Here is a 26,137-nt window from a genome sequence, read left to right as displayed (position 1 = left end):
ATGTCATTTTCACCATAAAATTTTATTTATTTTCCATACTTAAATTTTTTTTTTTCTCCTCTCCATTACTCGCAGACGCCTTCATGAAAAAACAGTGCGCACGCGCAAGCCGTACAGCCAATGACTGACGGGAGAGAAAAGGTCAGAAGGGACCGAACGGCTCGCCATCTATCCTGCGCATGCGTGAGGGCGGCATGCGCCGAGGCTTCTGGGAAGGACGCTCAACCCCTCCTCTCAGTAAAAGGCTCTCCTGCAGCTGTGGCGCGGCTCCATCCAGGATGGCTGCCCTCGCTGTAAACAAGCCCGGAGCTGGAGTAGACAGTGGGCGGCAGGGCAGCCGGGGGACGGCTGTGGTGAAGGTGAGGGAACTTGCGTGCTCTGTTCTCCACCTGCGGCCTCCCTTCGGTTCGTCCTGGAGACCTGGCCGCGACTGTGCGGCCCAGGCTTGGCCGGGCGGGATGCGCGGCCTTTGGTGGGCGTAGCAAGCCTTTCCGCCCCTCCGCGGTCCTTGCCCCGCGGAGCTGAAGTTGCCTGGTCTTCTAACTCAAGTGTCAACGTTGTCTGTGGGGCTGTTTGTGAAAAGCATCGCGTGAAAGTTGACCTGGATTTATTTAGTCTTTCCCCTAGTCTTCTGCTTCTAGTGATGCCTCAACAGGCATTACTTACTTGACTTGGTTGTATTAAACACTTACTGCAATAGACAAGTACTATGGTAGATGGGTCACCTCGCAAATAGCTACTTAAAAGGTAGATGTTAATTCGCATTTTACATGGGAGGAACCCTAGGTTTAAGTTAATACAGTATGTGCTAAGGGCCCAGAGTTTACTGGTTGTCAACGTCTGCCATTCAACATTGCCCCTTGCCTCTGAACAGTAGAGAATGGAAACTTCTGAACTCTCCAACTGCAGCACATTTGGGCTTTACCACTAGATGTATGGAGTTCATAACTCTCTGGTTAGAAGATTCTACCGTCTATTTACAAGTTACACTTACTAAAAATTAAGTACAAGTGTGAAGTTCATTCCCCCCCCCCCCAACCTAGATCTAAAAGGGGCATGTGGTTTAGGGAGTCACTTGGAAAGATTATCTGTAGGCAAGAGATTAAACAACAACTCTTTCTGAGTGTGTTGACGTCAGGACATTTTTTAAATTCCCAGAAGTAATTTTAATGGACACTTGGATTTATAACAGTGAACCAAGTCTGGTTGGACATTCTTTTAACTCGTTAAATGGTAGATATCTCATTCGGTCTCTGTCTCTCTCTAGCAAAGGTCTGTTTTTGAGGAATTTATGCCTACAATTTATCATCAGTCGTATTTTATTGGTGTTGATGGAATTTAGAGAAGCCCTCATGAAGCATATTTTTTTGCTTGAGATTTAATATTTTGAATTGTGCTTTTGCCAAATGGGAATACCTGCAGAATATTTTGTCATTCTTTTCCTATAATTGGAATATCATGTCTAATTCTCCTTAACACTTCGTTTTACTTTACTCATAAAGTATTCTGCATATATACATGAAAAACATAATAGTTGTAGTTATGGCAAATGAATGCACTATAATTTCCCTTTTAATTTAGTATTTATATGTATCTTTGCTTGTTTTTAATTATTTAATGATAAAATAGTGCTTTAAAGAGTTACAAACTGGATTTGTCATATGTGGACTGGGGATGGGATTCACTAGTAGACCATTTACCTGCTATGTGCAGGAACCTGAGATTTCCCAGTGGCAGAAACAGCAATAGCAACAAGGAAAAAAGCACTTGGATCCTGTCATGTATGTATGACGCAGTTTAGAGTAAGTTCCTTAAGTACTGCTAAATTGTGTCCATGGATGCTATTATTACTCAATAAACTTTTTGTATCAGTCAGTGAAATTGTTTTCCTATACTTCTATTAATACAAAACTTTAACAACTTTTTGAAAAAAATATCTTGATGTAGTTATTCTTTGTTCTCTAATGAGTTAGACTGAAATCTTAATATAAAGTTTTCTTTAACATTTAGCAGATATTTATCTCTGTTTTTTCCCCCTATGAATTATACCACATTTAAGTTTCTTTTGAATTATTACCAGTATGGGAGGTAACTACAAATTACCAGTTTAATTGTAGTAAAAGAAATTTGTATCTCAGTTTCTAAGTCTAAATGTATTAGAGAATCAAGTTGTCTTCTGACCTCCATACTTGTTCTGTGGCACCTTATATATGTGTGTGCACACACATCCACACGTAGAAAATAGCATAAACTTGTAAAAGATTAATGGAGTCATATGTCAAAAATTGAATAATTTATCTATCTATAGAAGAAAGCAAGGGTGTCTCTTTTTTAGGTTTTAAAATACTAAGAAACATGCCTGGCTTGGTCCATTGTTTTTAAATCTAAAATATGTGAATATTGTTTCAGTAGTGTTTACAGGGCACATGTTTCTGTTTCACATACAGGTTCTGGAGTGTGGGGTTTGTGAAGATGTCTTCTCTTTGCAAGGAGATAAAGTTCCTCGCCTCCTCCTCTGTGGCCACACAGTCTGTCATGACTGTCTTACTCGCTTGCCTCTGCATGGAAGAGCAATACGTTGCCCATTTGATCGACAAGTAACAGACCTAGGTAGGGAAATTATATGAGGTTAAAGTGAAAAATTATTCAAACACAAGTGTCACAGAAAACAAATTTTTACACCTGACTTTTTATATTATGTTCCAAAGAGCTTTCACAATCTGAGCCTCTACTAAGGTGGATGAGGTCCTAAATGTAAGCCCACTCTTAACTGCCAGTGGGAATCTGAAACTTCCATAGCCTGTGCTTAACACAAAAAGCTTTAGGAAGTATCAGAAGTATATGCTACCCTTGTTCATCCCAGGTTAAGTCCTACTAGTGCTCTGAATACAGAACATGGTTTCTTTTTTAAATGAAAGGTAATCAAAATATAAAGTCATTCAACTCAGTATTTCCTCCCTCCCTCGCTCCTTCCTTCCTTTTTTCTCTTCCTTCCTTTCTTCGAGATAGGGTTTCTCTGTGTAGCCCTGGCTGTCCTGAAACTTGGTTTGTGGATCAGACTGGCCTTGACTGAGATCTGTCTGCCTCTAGCTCCCCAATCCTGAATTAGAGGTGTGCACCACCATGGCCTGCTAGGTCCTTGCATGTTTTTACAACTACTTGGGAATCAGTGTTGACATATTTTAAATGTAAAAGTGTGTGTATGGGTTTACCCAAATCCAGTCAGGTTGGCAGAAGATGCCTTTATCCAAGGATCTATCTCACTGGCTCAGATTTAGAAAGTACAACATTAACATTTGAACAGTTATTTCACAGTTTAATGTAATTCTTAATTTATTCTGTAAGATAAAAGAATTTTTCCCAAAATATTTTTTAAGGCTGACTTTTTTCCCCTTAGGTGTTTATCAGTACTTAAGACCAGGGCTGGTGAAAGGAGTGAACCGACTCCTGACCTCCATACTTGCTCTGTGGCACCTTATATATGTGTGTGCACACACATCCACACATAGAAAATAGCATAAACTTGTAAAAGATTAGTGGAGTCATACTATATGTCAAAAATTGAATAATTTATCTATCTATAGAAGAAAGCACGGGTGTCTCTATTTTAGGTTTTAAAATACTAAGAAACATGGCTTTAACATGTTTTCTTAAGGTTGTGGCTGTCTATTTCCTAGAAAGCTAATGAAAAACACTAATGATCTTACACAGATAATATTAACTTACTATAAGCCATAAGGTAATAGCAGTGGAAACTGTCAATTTTCAGATAATGGTCTTTAAGATTGACGATGATCTGAGGTAAATCTTCCTTTTTGCAACAGTGAGGTGGTCTACATGAGTGGATGCTCAGTGTTCCTCAGCATGCATCGTGAGGAACAGAGCTTTCTCATCTGCCCCAAACCCTGAGGATTTGCAGGAACAATACAAGTCTGTGTTTTGTTTATTTTTAGCTTTTTTTTAGTTTTTTTTTTGTTTTGTTTTGTTTTTCGAGACAGGGTTTCTATGCACAGCCCTGGCTGTCCTGGAACTCACTCTGTAGACCAGGCTGGCCTCAAACTCAGAAATCCACCCGCCTCTGCCTTCTGAGTGCTGGGATTAAAGGCGTGCACCACCACTGCCCAGCCAAGTCTGTGTTTTGTTTTGTTTTAAAGATTTATTTATTTATTATATGTGTGTACACTGTAGCTGTCTTCAGACACTCCAGAAGAGGGCATCAGATTTTTGTTACGGATGGTTGTGAGCCACCATGTGGTTGCTGGGAATTGAACTCAGGACCTTCGGAAGAGCAGTCAGTGCTCTTAACCACTGAGCCATCTCACCAGCACCCAAGTCTGTGTTTTTTAAAACCATAAAGTTGTAGAGTTGTATTTATTTTTTACAGCTACAAAATTGTGAGTTACTCCTGGGAGTTTGTATGTTTCCTACATAATGACTGAATTTTGGGAAATTCTTCAAGGCCATATTTTTAAATGATTGTTCTGAATGCTTAACTGTTTATATAAATGGAATAGATGAGGACCAATGTTCCAACGTGTTGAAGTACGGGACTATCCAAGTGATCAGTGGTCTCTATAAATTGGCTAAGTTTTGAAAGCTGTGTTAGGCTTCCTATATATTTTCAGTTAATATCAGTCGTTCCTGGATTTCTGATGGGATTGAAAAACTACAGAGTCTCCTAGGCAGCCCAGGCTTTTTGCTTTGAGAGGGTCAGATTTGAGAGGATGGTTTTCAGATGGTATTCAACCTAAAGCCAAGACATAGCCAGGTGCAGAACTATAGTTTTTAAAAGTAAGGATAGATGACAGAGGTTCTATTTAATTAACAAAGATGATGGACTGGGTGTTAGGTCTCTTGTAGTTTATAAATTACAAAATAGTAACAGTTATGTTCATTTATATATGAGATAAAACAATCTTTTAATTGGGTAGAAAGGGGGAAATGTTGCGATAGCCCTGGGGCAAATTATATTTGATGTTAATTCCTTTCTCTTGTGAGTGGTTGTGAACAAGGAATGAGTCAGTACTCAGGTAAACCTGCTTCCCACCTTAATTTGTAAAATAAAGAAGAACTGATGATTGGGCAGATAAAAGGGAAGGTGGAGAGGAATGTAGAGAGAGAGAGGAGGAGGAGAAAATGGAAGAGGGAGAGGATGCAGAGGAGGAGGAAGAAGAAAAGCGGAGCAGAAGCACAAGGCCTGGAGAAACTGCAAGTTCTAAGGAGTCTCATAAATGTGGAAGATGGTAGTGTAGTGGTAGATCTGCCCAATGTTGGCGCACAGCATGTATTCATATTAACTGAGTCGTGTTTTCATTGCCTGGGCATATTTGGGTTGGAGATTTACCACAACAAAATGGCATCTAAAGTGGGCCATTTTGTAAACTACATGGGACACACAGAAATAAGGAAGAGACCTTGCAGAGGGGCAGCAAAGCTGAGGAAGACTTGCTTGAGTGCTCAGATTACAGAGAAAGGGGGGGGGGATAAACATAGCTTCATTTTAAACAACAGAATGATTTTGGTTTGTTTCTAAGGAAAAAAGGATGAGAAACAGGCCAGGACCCTGGTGACCTCCGTCCTTGCACATGTTGAGTACATACTCTGCTACTGAGCTGAACTCCTCCCCTATAATATCTTTAAACAGAAATAGAGTGAACACAGCATTATTTACATTAAAAATCTATCAATGCATAGGTGGCATTCATTCTTGTATGTCTTCATATGTGTGGCTGTTTGTGTGTTTTTATTGGTCTGTATGCAGGTGACCTTGCTACTGCTTGCTTCAGAGATCCCCTGTCTTTACCCTTTAATTCCAGAATAACAAGTGAGCCACCATACCCACTTCCATTTATGTGGATTTGAGGGACCTGAACTCTGACTAAGCCATCTCCCTAGCCCCTAGTTGGTGGGACTTTATTTTTCTGGTGTGTGTGTGTGTGTGCGTGCACGTGTGCACAAATATGCATGTATATGTGTGCACATATTCCTGGATTGTGATATAAAATGTATTTCTGGGCTGGTGAGATGGCTCAGTGGGTAAGAGCACGCGACTGCTCTTCCGAAGGTCCAGAGTTCAAATCCCAGCAACCACATGGTGGCTCACAACCATCCGTAACGAGATCTGGCGCCCTCTTCTGGAGTGTCTGAAGACAGCTACAGTGTACTTACATATAATAAAATAAATAAATCTTTAAAAATAAATAAATAAATAAATAAATAAATAAAAAAAATGTATTTCTTACTGTAGGTAGCTGTAAAGTAGTATTTGAAAAATATTGAAATACTTGTTTTCATTTATACAGCAAAAGTGAATTGAAAAGCTTGTAAGGTATGTGTCTGCTTGTAGTGCTGAGTTTTTTGTAACATTAACAAGCCCTTTTCCTGGCACCTTTTAGACATTGTTAATGACTGAACTATGTGTGTTAGAAATTAATCTCTAGGTATGAGGTAACTTGACTATATTTCCATTTTGTTACATTTACTTTTGCTCTCATATTTGTTGTAGGAGACTCAGGTGTATGGGGTTTGAAAAAGAACTTTGCTTTACTGGAGCTTTTAGAACGTTTGCAAAATGGGCACATTGGTCAGTATGGAGCTGCAGAAGAAGCCATTGGGATATCTGGAGAGGTACCGATGGGACTTGTTGAAATATTTATTACAAGATTTTTTTTTACCCTAAAATATTTTCCAATATTTGTACAATAGTACCTTATTTGCTGTATCTGTGAGGTTTTAGAAACACAAGTTTTTTTATTACATATCGATTCTAAAGTGGCCACTGTTTTAAAAAATGAAACAGAAATTAAATTTGTTGCTGTTCTTTGCCCAGTGTGCTTTATGAGAAGCTCTCCCTTGTCACGATTGAGTCATGTGTCACGATTGAGTCATGTGTAAGGAAAGCCTGTAAGGTGGGGCATTGTGAGAGAGTAAGAGAAATGTTTATATTAGTACCGAAAATTTAAAGCTGAACCTCAACAGCAAAGTACAAGAAAACAGACAACCTTTATAAGAGACCATTCCATTCAGAGGAGAGCCTAGTTTAAGTGTAACAGTGAAGTCTGAGGAAGTTCCTACTGTTGAATATTTTTTAAACAATGAGAAACAAGTGAAATCGTCCGCTTGATGTATGCCATGCCGACAAGCAGATATCTGCTAAGGATTGTCAAGACAATCCGTTAACAAGTGACAACACATTGTTAGCGCTTTAAGAATGGCCTGCACAGCTTAATTAACAAATGGAAGATTTCTGTATAGAAGAATATTTGTGGGCTGGTGAGATGGCTCAGCAGGTAAGAGCACTGACTGCTCTTCTGAAGGTCCTAAGTTCAAATCCCAGCAACCACATGGTGGCTTACAACCACCCATAATGAGATCTGACGCCCTCTTCTAGTGCGTCTGAAGACAGCTACAGTGTACTTGTGTATAATAATAAATAAATCTCTTTTTTTAAAAGAATATTTGCAGTAAATAACTGTTAATAGTGTTACTTTTGGACTTTAAAAACTGCATATTTGATTTAAGAAGAAAAAGCTCCAACAGACTGATTGCACTTCCCTTTGGTGGTTTCTTTCTATTTAAAATGAGCTAGAAAAATGATTTTTGAATTGAAGCATCACTCATCTATTAAAGCTTTGCAGGTCTTTCATATATATTGTACCTTCTTCCTTTATTTTAAAAACATTAGAATATAATGTACTGTTGATCTCATAAATTATTTGTAAAGTCTAGAAAACAAGATATGAGAATTTTATGGTACAAATATACATTATTATTGCAAAATAAATTGTTTCAATCTTTGGGTCATTTTAAATTTTAATTTGACAATAAATGATATCATTTGTATACTGTCTAATTATTTCTGGAAAAATACACAAAATATTTCCTTTGCCAACGACAGCTTTCTAATATACATAAGTTTTCAAAGCATTCCATACTATGTAAAAAGTTATTTTACACACTTCAATGTCTTTTATAAAGGCTTTGGATACTGTGCAGTGCAGAGCACTTGGTTACGATGGAAGAAGCCCTGGGCTTGAGCACCAGCATCACAAACAAACAAAGTGCTTTTTGATACTTGAAGAATATTAAAAATAATATTTAGCAGCTGACTTAAAGAACTTATTCTTTTCTAAATCTGTGGTTTTTAGTCGTTGTTGTAATCCAGTCACCTGTGCAGCTATTACAATGTACTTGTATATGTTCGGGAAAAATATATAATCTCTCAAAATCTACTGAGATCAGAACTTCACATCTTAAGTCAGGGTATCTTGTATTTTCAACATTTCCATAGCTAATTCCATACCTTAATATCAGGTTATTTATATAGCAAGTGCTGCTTTTCTTTTTATGCACACTCATGGCAAGTAACTCAAGCAATGGGAATTTAAGTCTGTCTTAAAGAATAAGGTTTCTGTGCTTCTTCTTCTGAAAATTAAATGGAAGAGATCTTTGTTCTGTCTGTGAATCTATGAGATGTTTTTATTTGTAGTTCAACGGCAGCCTGTTTGTCTGGCATTTATAAGGTTCTGGTTCAACTTAGCCCTGGGGGTAAAAAGGGTATTCATGAGAATAAATTTATTTTTGCCTCCGAATCATATCCCATGCTAATAATTAGTCTCAGAAATAGCTTCTTACTTTGCTGAAAAAATAGTTTTTAGATGGATAGGTAGCACATGGCCTTTATACTTACCAATATATTTTCATTATTAAATAAAATTTGTGTGAGGCCATAGATACTGAATGCATATTCTGGGTCCAACAGACCAAACCAATAAAGGGTTTAAGCATAATTTAGTTAACTGAAGTTGAACTTTAGTTGGTTAAAGGACTCAGGTGACCAATTAGCTAAGCTGTATCCCACTGATTTGTTCATCAAGCTGTAGCTGGTTATTTTCTGTACCTTCCTTCTGTATTAGTTAGTAATGCGTTGTTGCATCATGGTTTAAAGTTTCCAGAACTCCATTTAGCTCTAGAAGCCACATATTTTGAAGACCATTTTGCTTTGCTTACTTTGGTTTTCTCGTTCAGTTCCTTAGTGATTGACTTAACCTACTTCCTTTTTAAATCTCATATATAAGCCTGGGAAATTAAGTAGAAAAGATTGTGGGGTTTTGTAGTTAAAATTTGCCATGTTTTAATGAGTGGATTCAAATTTAAGGCATTAATTTTTTATTTATTAGAGCATCATTCGCTGTGATGAAGATGAAGCTCACGTTGCATCTGTATATTGCACTGTGTGTGCAACTCACTTGTGCTCAGAGTGTTCTCAAGTCACTCATTCTACCAAGACATTAGCAAAGCATCGGCGTGTGCCTCTAGCTGATAAACCTCATGAGAAAACCATGTGCTGTCAGCACCAGGTGCATGCCATTGAGTTTGTTTGCTTGGAAGAAGGTTGTCAAACTAGTCCACTCATGTGCTGTGTCTGCAAAGAATATGGAAAACACCAAGGTCACAAGGTACGAACTTAATTCAGTTGCATGATTAGTTATTTTACCAGCCTTTCATTTGTTTTTGTTGACCTGATTATTTATTCAAAGACATAAATAACCTTTAGCTTTTGAAGAAAGTTAAGTGATTAATGAGTTGGTCTCAGTAGCATGGAAAAGTTGAGGATTTTAATTTCTGAATGGTATAACCTCAGCGAGTCTTCATGATAAATCTCTTAAAAAGAAATGAAAATAAATTAGTATTTTTTGTCTTCTTACTTTGTACTTGTTTGAAATGGGTTACAAAGCCACTGTGACTGATGTTCATTTATATTGAAAGGGTTTTAAGTAGTTGTTGCAAATCATTATATACCACTATGAATTCTTTCCTATAATTGCATTGTATTTATAGCATTCAGTACTGGAACCAGAAGCTAACCAGATCCGAGCATCAATTTTAGACATGGCTCACTGCATACGGACCTTCACTGAGGAAATCTCAGATTATTCCAGAAAATTAGTTGGGATTGTTCAGCACATTGAAGGAGGAGAACAAATAGTAGAAGATGGAATTGGAATGGCTCACACAGAACATGTATGGATTCTTTTTTTCCCTCTTTATCTTCTTAACCTTTTTCATTCTCATCTTTGCATATTCTTGTAAGTATTGCACAGTTACAATGTGCTAGTCCTATACTGGACGCTGCACATAAAATGGTGTTCATAATCTATCATAGAAAGTTTTAAGCTTGATAATTATTTTGTGTTGTGGGTAGGGAAATATACTTGGTAGTATATAGGAGGTATAACTTATGGTGTAGTTTATGGATGTTTAAACTCAGATTTGAAGGAATTCCGTCAAAAAGAAGAGTGGGTTGGGAGTGTTTGGAGCTTTGAGCCGGATTTGACAAGAAGAAAAATTGAAGAGTTAAAGACCACGTAAGTCACTGCAGAACCTATTAGTCATGCTGGAGACTTTAGCACTCCAGCTTCAGAGTAATTGTGAGCTATGAAAATATTGACAGAGGAACAAGATTTACATTAAAAATTGTTGCTGTTAAATATAGAAAGTGAACTGGAAGGAAGTAGTGTGGATACAGGAAGACCTGTTAAGACACAGTTGAAATCATCTAGTTTAGAGATGCTTATGTCCTGCAGTACTGGAGTAGGAGTAACAAAGAAGAGGGATTTGAGATTTTAAAGAAAAGCATTAATTATCAGTATTGCATGGAGGGTAATTTGATTGGTCAGGAAGAGAAATGAGAAATTGATGAGTCATTAGATGAGAAATTGATTGTGAGGACCAGTTTGCTGGAGGTGGTGGTCATATGGCTAGATTCTGGAAATGGTTTATAGTCGCCAGAATTTGCTAAGACTAGTTATGGAATATGAAAGAGATGTTAAGGATAAATTGTTCTCTCTCTCTCTCTCTCTCTCTCTCTCTCTAACTTGAATGACTTGGATGAAGTTACTATTTACTGAGATAGAGGTAATTAGGTTTGGAGATGGGGAAAACCGGAGATTAGATTCCATTTTGCTTTAGATATGATTTATAAACAGTTAAATATTCGAAGTCATAGTTAAACAGAAAGGTCTAATGGAGAGATTAAAGTCTATATGGGTGTAGATGGTGTTTAAATTTTAATATTTTACATATAAAGTATTTAAGTTTTAAATTGTTTCAAAATTTACTTGTGGGGGCTGGAGAGATGGCTCTGCGGTTAAGAGCACTGACTGATATTCCAGAGGTCCTGAGTTCAATTCCCTGCAACCACATGGTGGCTCACAACCATATGTAATGGGATCTGATGCCCTCTTCTGGTGTGTCTGAAGACAGCTATAATTGTACTCATACATAAAATAAATAAATCTTTCAAAAAAAAAAAAGAGGGAAGCTAGAAGTGAAGGGACAGAAGAATTAAGGTTTGGGAGTTTGGGGGATCAGGCTCAGGAACAGTAAGTTGGAAAGCAGTAAAGTTTAAAAAAAAATGTACTTGTGTCTTCATAGGTCCCAGGTACTGCAGAGAATGCCCGATCATGTGTCAGAGCTTATTTTTCTGATTTACATGAAACTCTTTGTCGTCAAGAAGAAATGGCTCTAAGTGTTGTTGATGCCCATGTTCGAGAAAAACTGATTTGGCTTAGGCAGCAACAAGAGGATATGACTATTCTCTTGTCCCAGGTCTCAACAGCCTGTCTCCATTGTGAAAAGACTTTGCAGCAGGTCGGTAATTTAATGTGGTTAGGCTGTCTTTTAATGTCAAGTATACAGTTATCAGAGATATGTTCTTCTCTTTTATCAACTTAGTGACTGGGTTCTACTGAATGTGTTAGCATTGGTCTTAGGACATGGCCTCTAACTTCAAATTGTTCCACCAACCCTTTGAGTGTCCTCCTGTCCATATGCTTTTCCTTTCCCAAAGCTTTTGATGCTAGGACTCTTCAATTATGCCATGGCCATTTGCACATGTTCTGTTTTCAGTGTACAGTGTATTTTTTCTCTCAGTGGAAGGCTTCCTTCTGCAAGGTCTAACTTAGATGTTTACTCTTGGGATCTTTAATTCATTACCTAGTTTACAGATGGTTTAATTTTTTTTAGTAAATGAGATTCAGGGTTGTCCTAACAAAAGTGTAACATGTGAGTGATTTAGGGATAATTATTGCTTTAGGAATTCTTGAAAAACTGCAATCTATATCTTATCTTTACTGATGCGTTGCTAATAATTATGCTGATTTCAAATTATACTTTAGAACTTTAACCAAATTTTCTTACAAGTCTCATTGTTTAGAGTGTTGCTGGCCTACAAGCTCATTCTTAGCCATGGTTCTTGTTGAGCCCTTGTCGTATTGACTTTTAGAGATTGATGTGGTCCTAGCTTGTTCTCTATTGCTATGATAAAATGCTGGCAGAAACCATATTGGTGCTGGAAAGGGGTTTATTTGTCTTACAGGGAGCAGTCCATTGTTGAGGGAAGCCAAGGAAAGAAGGTAGAGACAGGAATTGAAGCATACACTGTGGAGAAATGCTACATAGTAGAGTGGTTTCCCTTGGCTTGCGCAGCTACTTTCATTATATAGCCCAGGCCTACCCACCATGGACTGGAGCCTCTAACGTCAATTAGCAATCAAGAATGTGCCCCACAGACATGCCCACAGGCCAAGCCAATGGAAGCAATTCCTCATTGAGATTCCTTTTCCTATGTGTCCAGCTTATGACCAAGATTTTTATCAAATATCTGTGCCATTTATTATGATGTCCTCAATTTTAGTGTTACTTTTGTACTCTACTCTTGATATTGGGGCTAGAATTGTGCAAGTATCTGTATTCTAGATTCTAGATGTGTCCTCTAGATTCATGTTGGCATGTTGGGTGTAGCCCTGGCTGTCCTGGAACTCACTTTGTAGACCAGGCTGGCCTTGAACTCAGAAATCCGCCTGCCTCTGTCTCCCGAGTGCTGGGATTAAAGGTGTGTGCCACCACGCCTGGTGGGTATTTTTTAATAGGGAGCAAGAAACAGAAGCCAGATGACGGGAACCAACTTGCTGTGGGTTGCTCTTGACTTGGGGTTCCTATGACTAAGTTCATAAATAAAGAGACCAAGTTTTTGAAAAGCTCAGTTTTAACTTCATGGGCTCTTTCTTATAGATTCATTGCATTTCCATGGGCACTGCACATATGTGATGCACAGACAAAAACTCAGGCAAAACATTCATACATTAAAAACAAAAAAAACCACCTTTTTCCCCCATTTCTCCTACTTCAAATATTTGTCATTTCATTCTTATTCATATTGATGGTAAATATTTAAATGTGAAGTTATTAATAAATGTATGCAAATAAAAAATTGAAAATTATAAAAAGTGTACATAGCTAGTTGTAGTAGTGTATACCTTTATCCTAGCACTAGGGAAGCATAGTTAGGTTGATCTCTGTGAGTTTTAGGCTGGCCTGATCTACAAATTCCAGATCAGCCAGGACTATACAATGAGATCCTGTCTCAAAATAATAATAAAAGAATGTATGTATGTATATATGTGTATGTGTGCATCTACATCTGTATTGTGAAAGTATATATGTATGTCCAGATGTTCATATATAGACCATAGGACAGTCTCAGGTGTCATCCTAAGGAGTGCTGTGTACCTCCTTTTTCATATGGTCTTCCTGAGTCTTAGGGATACTCTTTATTTTTCACTCCTGTTGTATATGGTCTGGAGAATGATTTACAACAGCCGTATCTTCCGTTTTGAATGAGTGAGTTTGTTAAGTGTATATCAAGCCAAACTAAAAGAATAAATAGTGATAGATGATTGATAGGTAGATGGATGATTGATGGATAGACAGACAGATAGACAGCAAGAAAAATACTAATCTGGGTGCTCAGAACATCCAGCAGACACTGACTGGGGAATCCCGTTTAAGGTAGCCAGCTAGAATCTTTAGCAGAGCTGATGATGCTTTCAGAGAAATCAAGTAGTGGTGAAAATGTAACAGTCTCACCTGGGACTTAAACTGACTGGGGAAGCCTCAGGAAGGCAGCTAGCTGCAGTTGTTGATAGACCTCTGGGCAAAGCAAAGTGTCTCCTTGGGTGAGGGTTCCAAGTAAAAGAACAAATAGCCAGAGGTAGAGATAACATCAGCAAATTATGTGTTCACCATATTCAACAGAAATAAACTGTAGAAGTCAAGGCAGGCAGCTGGAGTTCCCAGTTGAGTTTTCTCTTCATGGATGAGTTTCCTGTGGTTGAATTTCATACTTCTCTCACTCTAGCCACTTTTCTATCACAGGGTAAACAGCAGTAACATGTCCAGAAGGATTTGTCTTCTAGCTGTTCCTAAGGACATGATCAGTGCTGGCTAGTTTTATGTCAACTTTGCAGAGACTGAAGTGATTTTGGAAGAGGGGATAGCAGATGAGGAAACGCTCAGTACTGGATCGGCCTCTGGGCAACCCTGTGATACATTTTTTTTGATTGATGATTGATGTGGGTGGGTCCAGCTCACTGTAGGTAATGCCATCCCTGGGTTCTGTAACAAAACAGACTGAACAAGTCATGGGGAGTATCCCAGTAAGCAGTGCTCCTCTATAGCCACTGCATCAGTGCTGGATGGACTGTGATGTGAAACTATAAGGATCCTAACAGACATGATGTTTTCATTCTTGATTTCTTGTGCTTTCTCTTTCTTACTTGTCACAGAGTTAAGGTACCATCCCCCCAGACAAGGGGTCTTGGAAGACACTTAACATAAATAGTCTAGGCTCTGAAGGGGGGAAGCAACCCAGTTCCTGAGCCAGTCTCTCAGTGAGCTCAAACAACACATGACAGTTTACCAATATAATGCACTTTACACCTTCCCAGCACTACGAGCAAGTACCACGCTACCTGGCTTTTTACATAGGTTCTGGGAATTGAATTTGCGTTCTCATGCTTGTGCGGCAGGCTTTTTACCAACAGCCAAGCTCCTAAACCTTAGTTTTAAGACTGTAATGTTAAAAGGTCTTTTGTTGAAAGTTGATAAAAATCCCCAATTTTTCAAAGAAATACTATGAGAAATACCATCTTCTTTTCTAGGATGATTGCAGAGTTGTCTTGGCAAAACAAGAAATCACAAGATTACTAGAAACACTGCAGAAACAGCAGCAGCAGTTTACAGAGGTTGCAGATCATATTCAGTTGGATGCCAGTATTCCAGTCACTTTTACAAAGGTGATGTACTGTCCTTTGTTTTTACCTGTGCTTTCTGCAAACTGTGAGTAGCAGGAAATATAAATCAACTTAAAGAGAACAAACACTAGGAAATTCATGAGTTGTAGAATTTTAAGAAAAACTGTAATCAGTGGGAAATAGAAACAAATCAGACTAAGTCTCTCTGTTCTTATTTCCTGGTTTTATTGGAATTGTACCCAAAGCATATTAATTTTACATTTCTTTTTTTTTTTTTGGTTTTTCGAGACAGGGTTTCTCTGTATAGCCCTGGCTGTCCTGGAACTCACCCTGTAGACCAGGCTGGCTGGGATTAAAGGCATGCACCACCACCACCTGGCTCAAATTTTACATTTCTAATACATTATTGGTACTATCAGATGTTCAGCTAATAATTCAAATTTCTCAAATTTCTTTCCAAAGTAAAAGAATATTGAGACAATATCACTTATCCTTGAATTTTCTGTATAGCCTAAACCTTCTTTCTCTAACTCCCAATTACTGGTATTATGTGTGTGCACCACCATGCCTGGTTTCTAATAAAATTTTTAGTTGTTTTTGTTTTGAGAGAGAGAGAGAGAGAGACTCCAAAGAAGGTTCATATATGTGGTTGAAGTGTTGTTATCTTTTTATAATGTGTTCCAGTGATTTAAAAACATTAATGAGCCGGGTGGTGGTGGCGCATACCTTTAATCCCAGCACTTGGAAGGCAGAAAGCAGGCAGATTTCTGAGTTCAAGGCCAGCCTGGTCTACAAAGTGAATTCCAGGACAGCCAGGGTTACACAGAGAAACCCTGTCTCGAAAAAAACCAAAAGAAAAAAAAAAAAAAAACCAAAAAACCATTAATGAACTCTATTTTGTTTCCTGTTTTTAGGAATGATTAAAAAATAATTTTGTCACATAATTATGCAAAATGTTTACACAGTTGAAAGTCAAATCTGCAGTGCAGAATTCATTCAGGAACACTTCTGTCTCTGATTTCTGATGCTTTTCACTCTGTTTACTATAAAAAAACACTTAGAGTTTTCTTAGTTAATCATCTTTAAAAAACTAGACAAATGTTTGTTTTATATACTTTCTCCACTTTTAAAGGTGGAGTGCCTTTTACTAAAGTGTACATCTTAAAGGTCACTTCATATCAGTTGATTTGACTTTAATTTTTAGATAAGTTATTTTTCATAAAAAATTACCATAATCTAATACATCCAAAACATGTAATATACAGCTTTACCATCCTATCTATTATGTGTTCATGTTTGAGGTGAGAATGTGTGCAGAAGCCAGAGGCGGATGTCGTGTAATTTTTTTTAATGATTCTTTGGTTTGATCCCTTTAGATAGGGCCTCTCACTGAACCTGGAGCTAGACTGCGGGACAGTAAGCCACAGACGTCTCTCTGTCCTCCGCAGCACTAGGATTACAGGATTAGCACACACAACCATACCCTGGGTTTTATGTGGGTGCTAAGGGCAAGTTCCTCATAGAACCACTCTTAACAGTTACACTGAGCCATTGCTCCATCCTTAACCTTACCCCTTTTAAAATGATGGTTTCCTGCTGTTAAGTATTGTTGTAAACAGAGGTGCAGAAACTTTTTATCTTACAGACCTGAAACACATACTTTAAAGATCTTCTGTTTGATCCCTGCTAGCCACCATTCTCCTATTTGTCCTGTGAATTTTTTTAGTTTAGAAACCTCATCTCAGTGGAACAATTGTAACATCTATCTTTTTTGTGGCAGGCTGTTGAAGATTAAGGTAATATCCTGAAAGTTCATGTTATAGTATGTCAAGAGTTATATTTTTTTCTTAAGACTGATGACTGTTTCTCTGTATGTATAGATCACAATTTAATTTATTGGTTGTTGGATTCAGTTTACTAGAATTTTATTTTCTAGCTTATATCTTGTTATATTTGGTAAGGCAAAGAACAATGATGGGCACTAAGAATGCCTCAGCTTATCTTTGTTTGCAATACTAGGGATCATAGCTGGTCTTGTCCATTGTAAGAAAGCTTTTCACTAGTCCCAGCCCCAGTTCTCTCCTTGGTTTTATACTGACTAGCCCAAGCCCTATGGCTTCTTAGCTAAAATCGAGGGTTCTCATTGGATTTTAGTCTTTACATATTTTGCTTCTGAGATGTAGTATAGACTCCATTCAGAGCCCATATATAGATGAGGGTGATGCTTATGGGACATTATAGCTTAAGTAGAATGTAAAGGAACATCTCATATGTTTCTAAAAAATATTAACATTTAAAAAGAAAGTACGATTCTAAAAGGATTAAATCCAGGAAAATTTTTAATCAAAAAAGTAAAGAAAATAGTACTTAAAAAGGAAGCAAAATAATAATTTCTAACAACATATAGCACATATGAGTTAAGAAGGATTATACAGATTTTTACTTAAATTTAAAACATAATCTGGTAAATGTTTACTTTTTAGTCTTCATTTTATTATTCAGAGGAGGTTCAGGCCTTATAGCTATGAATGTATATACATATTTTATTTTAGAATTCTTTGTAAACATGAAAAAGTCAGAAATTATTTTAAATTAACAGACTGGTTAAATTGTTCAGAAATTATAATTAAACTATCAATAGTTTGGTCAGCATATATTAAAATGAAAAAAGCTTGCCATAATATATAGCATATAAAAAATAATAGTATTTATCTCCATAAAATATTTCAAAAGTGTATTTGGATGGTTGGGATATACTGGGTTTGTTACAGGTTTATGCCCTGAGTTTGGTTCCTACCAGTAGAGAAATAACAAAAAAAATTCCTTGAAAAATATATTTCTTCAGTTCTTCTTATCCAATATATATCTGGAAAAATATATATCAGCATTGTATTACTAACACATTTTTCAGGAAATTTAACAGCAAGATTTATTTTTAATTGATTTATCCCTTTTTTGAGGTTTTAATCTGTGTGATATTTATATGTCCATGTTTGTACATATACATGTGTGTGCATGCACCTGGAGGTCAGTGTCAAGAGCCTTACAGTTGTTTTGAGACAAGGTCTGTCAGTCAACATGGATCTCTAGGGCTCCATTTGTCTTGGCTTCCTGGTTCCCCTCAGTACTGGGTTTACAGCTGTGTATTACCACATAAAGCTTTTGTACATGCTGGGGATCTAAACTCAGGTGTTCATGCTTACATGGCAGGTCCATTGCTGATATAGCAGTTTCTTTTCCTCCCCCCCTCATTTTATGTATATATATTATTGGATATTTTCTTTATTTACATTTCAAATGTTATCCCCTTTCCTGATTTCCCCTCACTCCCTATCCATTCCCCCTCCCCTGCTTCTGTGAGGGTGTTCCTCCACCCACCCATCCACTCCTGCTTCCCCACCCTCAATTTCCTTAAACTGGGGCATCTATTGCGCCTTCATAGGACCAAGGACCTCTCCTCCCGCTGATGCCTGACAAGGCCATCCTCTGTTACATATACAGCTGGAGCCATGTGTACTCCTTGGTTGGTGGCTTAGTCCCCGGGAGCTCTTGGGATGGGGAGTCTGGTTGGTTGATATTGTTGTTCTTCCTATGGGGTTGCAAACCCCTTCAACTCCTTCTGTCCCTTCTCTTAACTCCTCTATTGGGGACCCCATTTAGTCCAATGGTTATTTGCGAACATCCACCTCTGTATTTGTAAGGCTTTGGCAGGGCCTCTCAGGAGACAGCTACATGAGGCTCCTTTCAACAAGCATTTCTTAGCATTGGCAATAGTGTCTGGGTTTGGTGACTGTATATGGCATGGATCCCCAGGCAGTCTCTAGATGGCCTTTCCTTCAGTGTCTGCTCTACACTTTGTCTCCATATTTTCTCCCATGAGTATTAGAAAGTTCCCCTTTCTAAGAAGGACTGAAGCACCCACACTTTGGTCTTCCTTCTTGAGCTTCATGTAGTCTGTGAATTATCTCTTGGGTATTTGAAGCTTTTGGGCTAATATCCACTTATCAGTGAATGTATACCATGTGTGTTCTTTTGTGATTGGATTACCTGACTCAGGAAGTATTTTCTAGTTCCATCCATTTGCATAAGAATTTCATGAACTCACTGCTTTTAAGAGCTGAGTAGTACTCCATTGTGTAAATGTACATTTTCTGCATCCTTTCCTCTGTTGAGGGACATCTGTGTTGTTTTCAGCTTCTGGCTATTATAAATAATGCTGCTATGAACATAGTGGAGCATGTGTCCTTGTTATATGTTGGAGAATCTATTGGGTATATGCCCAGAAGTGGTATAGCTGAATCCTCAGGTAATACTATGTCCAGTTTTCTTTCTTTTTTTGGTTTTTCGAAGACAGGGTTTCTCTGTATAGCCCTGGCTGTCCTGGAACTCACTCTGTAGACCAGGCTGGCCTCGAACTCAGAAATCCACCTGCCTCTGCCTCCCGAGCGCTGGGATTAAAGGTGTGCGCCACCATGCCGGGCTACTATGTCCAGTTTTCTAAGGAAACTCCAGACTGATTTCCAGAGTGCTTGTACCAGCTTGCAATCCCACCAACAGTGGAGGAGTGTTCTTTCTCCACATCCTCGCCAGCATCTGCTGTCACCTGAGTTTTTGATCTTAGCCATTCTGACTGGTGTGACATCCTCACCAGCATCTGCTGTCACCTGAGTTTTTGATCTTAGCAATTCTGACTGGTGTGACATCCTCACCAGTATCTGCTGTCACCTGAGTTTCTGATCTTAGCCATTCTGACTGGTATGAGGTAGAATCTCAGGGCTGTTTTGATTAACATTTCCCTGATGACTAAGGATGTTGAACATTTCTTTACGTGCTTCTCAGCCATTCCGTATTCCTCAGTTTCTTTGAGAATTCTTTGTTTAGCTTTGTACCCCATTTTAAAAAAAAAGAATTATTTATTATATGTAAGTACACTGTAGCTGTCTTCAGGCACTCCAGAGAGGGCATCAGATTTTGTTACGGATGGTTATGAGCCACCATGTGGTTGCTGGGATTTGAACTCGGGACCTTTGGAAGAGCAGTCGGCGCTCTTAACCACTGAGCCATCTAGCCAGCTCCCTGTACCCCATTTTTAACAGGGTTATTTGGTTCTCTGGAGTCTAACTTCTTGAGTTCTTTGCATATTTTGGATATTAGTCCTCTATCAGATGTAGGGTTGGTAAAGATCTTTTCCCAATCTGTTGGTTGCCATTTTGTCCTGTTGACAGTGTCCTTTGCCTTACAGAAGCTTTGCAGTTTTATGAAGTCCCATTTGTCTATTGTTGATCTTACAGCATAAGCCATTGGTGTTCTGTTCAGAAACTTTTCCCCTGTGCCCATGTGTTCGAGGGACATAGCAATTTCTTATAGACTGAATCCTCAGGTAATACTATGTCCAGTTTTCTTTCTTTCTTTTTTTTTTTTTTTTTGGTTTTTCTGCCCACCGTATTGTAATTTATTAGCACAGTATAAAAAATGTTATTAAGAGAAGATTCAGTTGTGGATTTGAACAAATAAAAGTGGGTATGTGGCTGAGCAATGGTGGTGCATGCCTTTAATTCCAGCACTCGGGAGGCAGAGGCAGGCGGATTTCTGAGTTTGATGCCAGCCTGGTCTACAGAGTGAGTTCCAGGACATCCAGGGCTACACAGAGAAACCCTGTCTCGAAAAAAGCAAAAAACAAAACCAAACAAAAGTGGATATATGTATTTCAATTTATATAAGACAGTTATAATTTTTTAAGAACAGTTTTGTTCATGGGGAGAATTTATTTTGATGAGACTGTTGGATTTAGAGCTCACTGATTGCAGTGAGCTGAAGGACTATGAGGCATGAAAATAATAAAGGTACTTTATAACTAAAAATTAAATTCTAGCATAGTGGCCTATGACTGTAATCTTAGTACCTTACATCATGAGTTTGAGGCAAGTGTGGGCTGTATGGGAAGTTTGAGATCAGCCTGGGTTTACACATCGGTTGAAAACAAAAAGCATAAATATTGTTATATTCTGACTTCCAATTTTTCAAAACCACAGGACAACAGAGTTCATATTGGACCCAAAATGGAAATCCGAGTAGTCACATTAGGATTAGATGGTGCTGGAAAAACTACCATTTTGTTCAAGTTAAAACAAGATGAATTTATGCAACCTATTCCAACAATTGGTAAGTTTGAATATTGATAGGCAACTGACTAATAGCTAGCTGGTTCTCTGATCAAGTTATTGCTATTCAGGTGATTCTTTTCTGGCACTAAGACATTATTGTTTCAGAGGGGGAAAATGAGATCATGTTGTGAGGCTGAAAGATGCATGGTGACATAGCAAAAAGGATTGAGTGTTGATGAGACAGTCAGAGGGAATGGAAGCTTAGATAATCTGACAGTGTTAGGAATGAGGAGGGCAGCAGCACAGAGCTGGCAGGTGTATGAAAGGATGGGTGAAGTTGTAGGCAGGCAGCAGCTATTAAAGGCAGACATCCCCAGAGACTAGCAGTAGAGTTTATTTGGCTTCAGTAGTTATTGTTATATCAAAACTATGAATAGAGATTTTCTTATGATTAGTGTGTCATTCATTGTTAAACTTAAATACAATATAAAATAATGTTTTGACAAAATAACAGGTTTTAATGTGGAAACTGTGGAATACAAAAATCTAAAATTCACCATTTGGGATGTGGGTGGAAAACACAAATTAAGACCATTGTGGAAACATTATTACCTCAATACACAAGGTAAGAGTCGATTGATATTCTTTATTAAACTTAAAAATATTCTTAAAATGAGTGTATAAGTGCTCTGATTTAATTAGCAAAACTGTTATTTAAATTAATGTGGAATTTGAGAGGAAGATATAAATGTATTTTATTTTAATTGAAAAAATAACAGAACTGCAATATGTACTTTTAGTATACTCTCATGATAGGCTATTATTATTATTCTTATTATTATCATTATTATTATTATTTTGGCTTTTTCGAGACAGGGTTTCTCTATATTGCCCTGGCTGTCCGGTAACTCACTCTGTAGACCAGGCTGGCCTAGAACTCAGAAATCCACCTGCCTCTGCCTCCCAAGTGCTGGGATTAAAGGCGTGCGCCACCATTATTATAGAATAAAAAACATACTTAGCTTCTCTTGGCTGTTATTAATGTTGAAGTCTATTATCAGTATTCCTATTGGTGTGGCTGCTGACAGTAATGTAGCATGAAGTTGAATTTGTGGAGTACATGTGTATTCTGAGGTCAACATTTAATCTACTATAATTGTCCAAGAACACTACACTATGATTTATAATTAATGCACTCCCAGAGGAACCTATTGAGGCTTTGTTTTGGCTAGGTACCAAGGGGCACATATCCCAGGGTTCCATCTAGACTTTATTCACACCTGGCTCCATTCTACACATTTGTGCCCCCTCCCATGAAGTATTACATACACCTATTTTATAATAATGGTGATATTTCTATTTCTTAAGATTATAGTTTTCTATACTACTTTTTTTTTTCGCGTTTTTAAGACAGAATCTCAGTATGTAGTCTTACCTGACCTTGAGCTTGCTATGTAGACTAGGTTAGCCTCAAATCATAAAGATCCATCTGTCTCTGCCTCTTGAGTGCTGGGAATAAAGGTGTGGGCTACCAGACTCAGCATTTTGTTGTTGTTTTTAACTTTTTAAGTTAACATACACAGTAATGAGTTTCATTATGGCATTTTTCATATGTATGCCTCATTAACACTTCTCCTTCCTCCTAGCGGTTTGCCTCTCCCTAAAGAGTTCTCACTTTGCTTTTGTAAAGAACAGGCAGCCTTAAGGGGGATCTTAAGCACATTTTCAGGGGGCAGGTTCTGAGGGACAGGTGGTTTTTTTTGGTTTTTTTGGTCCAGTTTTATAAAATCTATCAGAGGAGGAGAACCTGTGAGGCTCTCTAAACTCTTCATGAATTATTGCTTTAAGTGCTGACATTAAGTAGGCAGGTAGCCTTTAAATGAAGATAAGGGAAATAAGATTTAGCAGGAATAATGAAAGCAATTAATACTTTTTAATTTACTTAAACTTCATAAATAACTTGAAAATTTCTGTGTACTTTTGTAGCTGTTGTATTTGTTGTTGATAGTAGTCATAGAGACAGAATTAGTGAAGCACACAGTGAACTTGCAAAGTTGTTAACAGAAAAAGAACTCCGAGATGCCTTACTCTTGATTTTTGCCAACAAACAGGTAATGAATTTTTATATCAACATTTATTACTTTAGTAGTTTTGCATATTCCATATCATAAGTCATTTGAGAAGATATCAAAGAATCAATAGATACTTGTAAATTTCTGCTGTGGAAAATGTTACCTTGGATATTGTAGAGTATATGCACATACAAACCAAGTAAATGCATTCTTGTGTGTGTGTGTTCATGTTATATTCTAATATAAATAAATTAGGACATCACTGCAACAATATTAATAGAATGCTGAGACATAAGGAGAGACCTATTCTAAATTAGGTTGTATCTTAAAGTATGTAAAAGTGGATTTAGGTAGATCAAGAGTTTAGACTGGCCTGGCATATATGGCAATCTCAAAGCTAGCCTGAGTTATGTATCAAGACCTTGTCTCAAAAATAGGAAAAGCTGGAGCTGGAGCTGAGTGGTAGTGCTCCCATGTAACATATGCATGGCCTTGGTTTTGATCCCTTGAATGGTTTATAGTGGGGGATTAGGTCATATGATTGGAGTTTAAATTATGATAGGATTGAACTTACAGATGTATTTGAGTTTATATGTGAAGGAATAATATTAACAGGAAGAGAAACAGTAGCATAGCTATTTTTAGGGAGCATCGAACTAACATATATTAAATTCAGTTAAAGGATGAAGAAAACCTAGATTAATAGATCTGATCATGGAATAGAATGAACTAACATATATTAAATTCAGTTAAAGGATGAAGAAAACCTAGATTAATAGATCTGATCATGGAATAGAATGAAAAAGTTAATACTTTAATAAATTTTTTTTAAAAAAAGTTACAAAATAATCTACATTCCAAATGTTGCCTCCCTTCCTGATTCTCCCCTTTGTTTCTGAAAAGATGCTCCGCCACCTACCCTATCATAGCTATGATTGATTTCATTATTCATTCCTTAATATATAGAGATAATTCTAACCAAAACATTTTCTTAATTCTTTTAGTTAATCTTAGAATCTGAAAATGAATTTTGGTTTTGTTTAGGATTCAATCACAGTGTTATCAGTAGTTTTCTATATAATTAGTTAGAAAAATGATTCCTTGATTGATAGAAATCATACTCTATGTGTCTTTTAGGATGTAGCTGGAGCACTTTCAGTAGAAGAAATCACTGAACTCCTCAGTCTCCACAAACTATGCTGTGGAAGGAGTTGGTATATTCAGGGCTGTGATGCTCGAAGTGGAATGGGGCTCTACGAAGGGTTGGACTGGCTGTCCCGGCAACTTGTAGCTGCTGGAGTGTTGGATGTTGCTTGATTTTAATGCAGCAGTTATTTCATGCTTATGGTTAACAGTTACTTTGCATGTGATGCATTCTAAGAAATTCTACATCTCAAATGTGATAATTAATTTAGTATGTGTATATATGAATCCTGGACTGAGAAATGTACCATTGCTTTTAAAAAATATTCTGTGGCAAATTTAAATGAACCTGTTACATTGGTTAAATAGAGGTTTCTTGGATATACACTTTTAAAAGGTACATTAGGCATTGGAAACTTTCAGTGTATATATGTCCTTATATTGAGAGACAACTGGTCACAGACAATGAGTAGAAAGAAGGTCCTTTATTTTAGTGAAAGAACAGCCAGTGGAGTGCCTAACAGAGGAAGTATGGCTTCTTTACCCCACCCACCTTCTTATTGGCTTTGGCCATTGTGTACTAGAATTGAAGCTATACTGGGGTAATAGGATGGCTTTCCTTCCACATTTAGCATAACATCATTAGTGCTGGGGTCCATAAAATACAGAAAAGCATTTTTTCTACAATTTTATTATAACTCTCTCCTAAAGCATTTTGCATAACGCACAGTGAGAATGAAATGTTATCTAAGTGGACCTGATCATTAGACCAGAACTAAATTAAGAACAATAAAACTGTGAAAGTTGTTTGATCTTTACTCATAAGAACCATTTCCAGGACTGGGCCTAATTTTATTTTCCAGGTCATAGCCCTAAATTGGTCCTTTAGTTGTTCAACACATTTACTTAGGCTAAGTAGTGTGCATCCTTTGTTGGTAAAGTGTCATAAGTCACATGAAGAACCTGTCACCTTTATATAAACACATCGAGACCTAAATAGAAAACTACCTATACCTTAGGAAAGGTTTTTCAAACAGTGGGAATGCTAATTTCTTTAACAAGGTTTTCCAAGTTAAGTGCATTTACTTGACAATAAAAAGGATCAAGGCTCTTTAGGACAAGGTCTCAGTTAAAAGGAAGAACATGTCTAAAGTAAAAGAAACTTTTATAAAAAGTTTACATTTATTATGGCAGTGTTGTGAATAAAAGTTAAATTTTGTGTTCTTACAGTTTATTTGTAAAAGATACTCTTATTATGGAAGCATGATTTCTTATATTTAAATCGGTGGACCTCCTGTTACCAATGCTCTTTAGGATGAAGTTGAGAGCTAAATCTTAGTGCACTTGTTACAAGGACAGTGATTTTTAGGTGGCAATGTTCTGGTTCAGTTTTTTCAAATATACTTTTTTTTTTTTTTAAACTTAGGAACCAGCACTATATAAAGCCCATCAAATATTAGGGCAGTATGTAAATAAAAATATAATAATTTGCCGTTTTTCAAGAAAGTAACTGTTCACGCTGTTACAAGTAGTTTGTATGCATATGTAATACTTTGTAATTAAATTATTTAATATTTGACTGATTTTAGTAACTGTGAAAAATAAAGATGTTGCATTTATTTGTGAGACTTTGAATTGTTTTCTGTAGTAACTGAAAATATGTTAGCACTAAGATGTGAACTTGCTTTTCTTGTAAAATAAGAACTTTATTATTTCTCTAATT

The 26,137-nt window shown here is 37.3% G+C and overlaps 1 protein-coding gene across 1 annotated transcript; it reads left to right on the top strand.

Annotated features, from left to right (window-relative positions):
• Positions 1 to 193: 193 nt before the first annotated feature.
• Positions 194 to 26,035, top strand: Trim23 (tripartite motif containing 23). The gene is made up of 11 exons (XM_021180330.3): positions 194 to 359; positions 2,448 to 2,610; positions 6,506 to 6,627; positions 9,180 to 9,458; positions 9,841 to 10,023; positions 11,437 to 11,652; positions 15,003 to 15,137; positions 21,128 to 21,257; positions 21,714 to 21,824; positions 23,186 to 23,310; positions 24,409 to 26,035. The coding sequence occupies exons 1-11, from the start codon at positions 195 to 197 to the stop codon at positions 24,586 to 24,588; spliced, it is 1,809 nt and encodes a 602-aa protein (XP_021035989.2). The 5' UTR covers position 194; the 3' UTR covers positions 24,589 to 26,035.
• Positions 26,036 to 26,137: the final 102 nt, after the last annotated feature.

This window comes from Mus caroli, unplaced genomic scaffold (assembly GCF_978045245.1).
Source record: "Mus caroli unplaced genomic scaffold, Mus_caroli_1 scaffold_15, whole genome shotgun sequence".
Classification (NCBI taxonomy): domain Eukaryota; kingdom Metazoa; phylum Chordata; class Mammalia; order Rodentia; family Muridae; genus Mus; species Mus caroli.
Note: the sequence above shows the minus strand (reverse complement) of the source record. Positions and strands in the feature narration are given on the sequence as shown.

What these genes read in the sequence shown, in the direction of transcription:
- Trim23 (XM_021180330.3), top strand. Translation starts at nt 195, where the DNA reads ATGCGCCGAGGCTTCTGGGAAGGACGCTCAACCCCTCCTCTCAGTAAA. An exon ending in GCAACCTATTCCAACAATTG is followed by an intron (nt 21,258 to 21,713) that starts GTAAGTTTGAAT and finishes ACAAAATAACAG; the next exon opens with GTTTTAATGTGGAAACTGTG. An exon ending in TTATTACCTCAATACACAAG is followed by an intron (nt 21,825 to 23,185) that starts GTAAGAGTCGAT and finishes GTACTTTTGTAG; the next exon opens with CTGTTGTATTTGTTGTTGAT.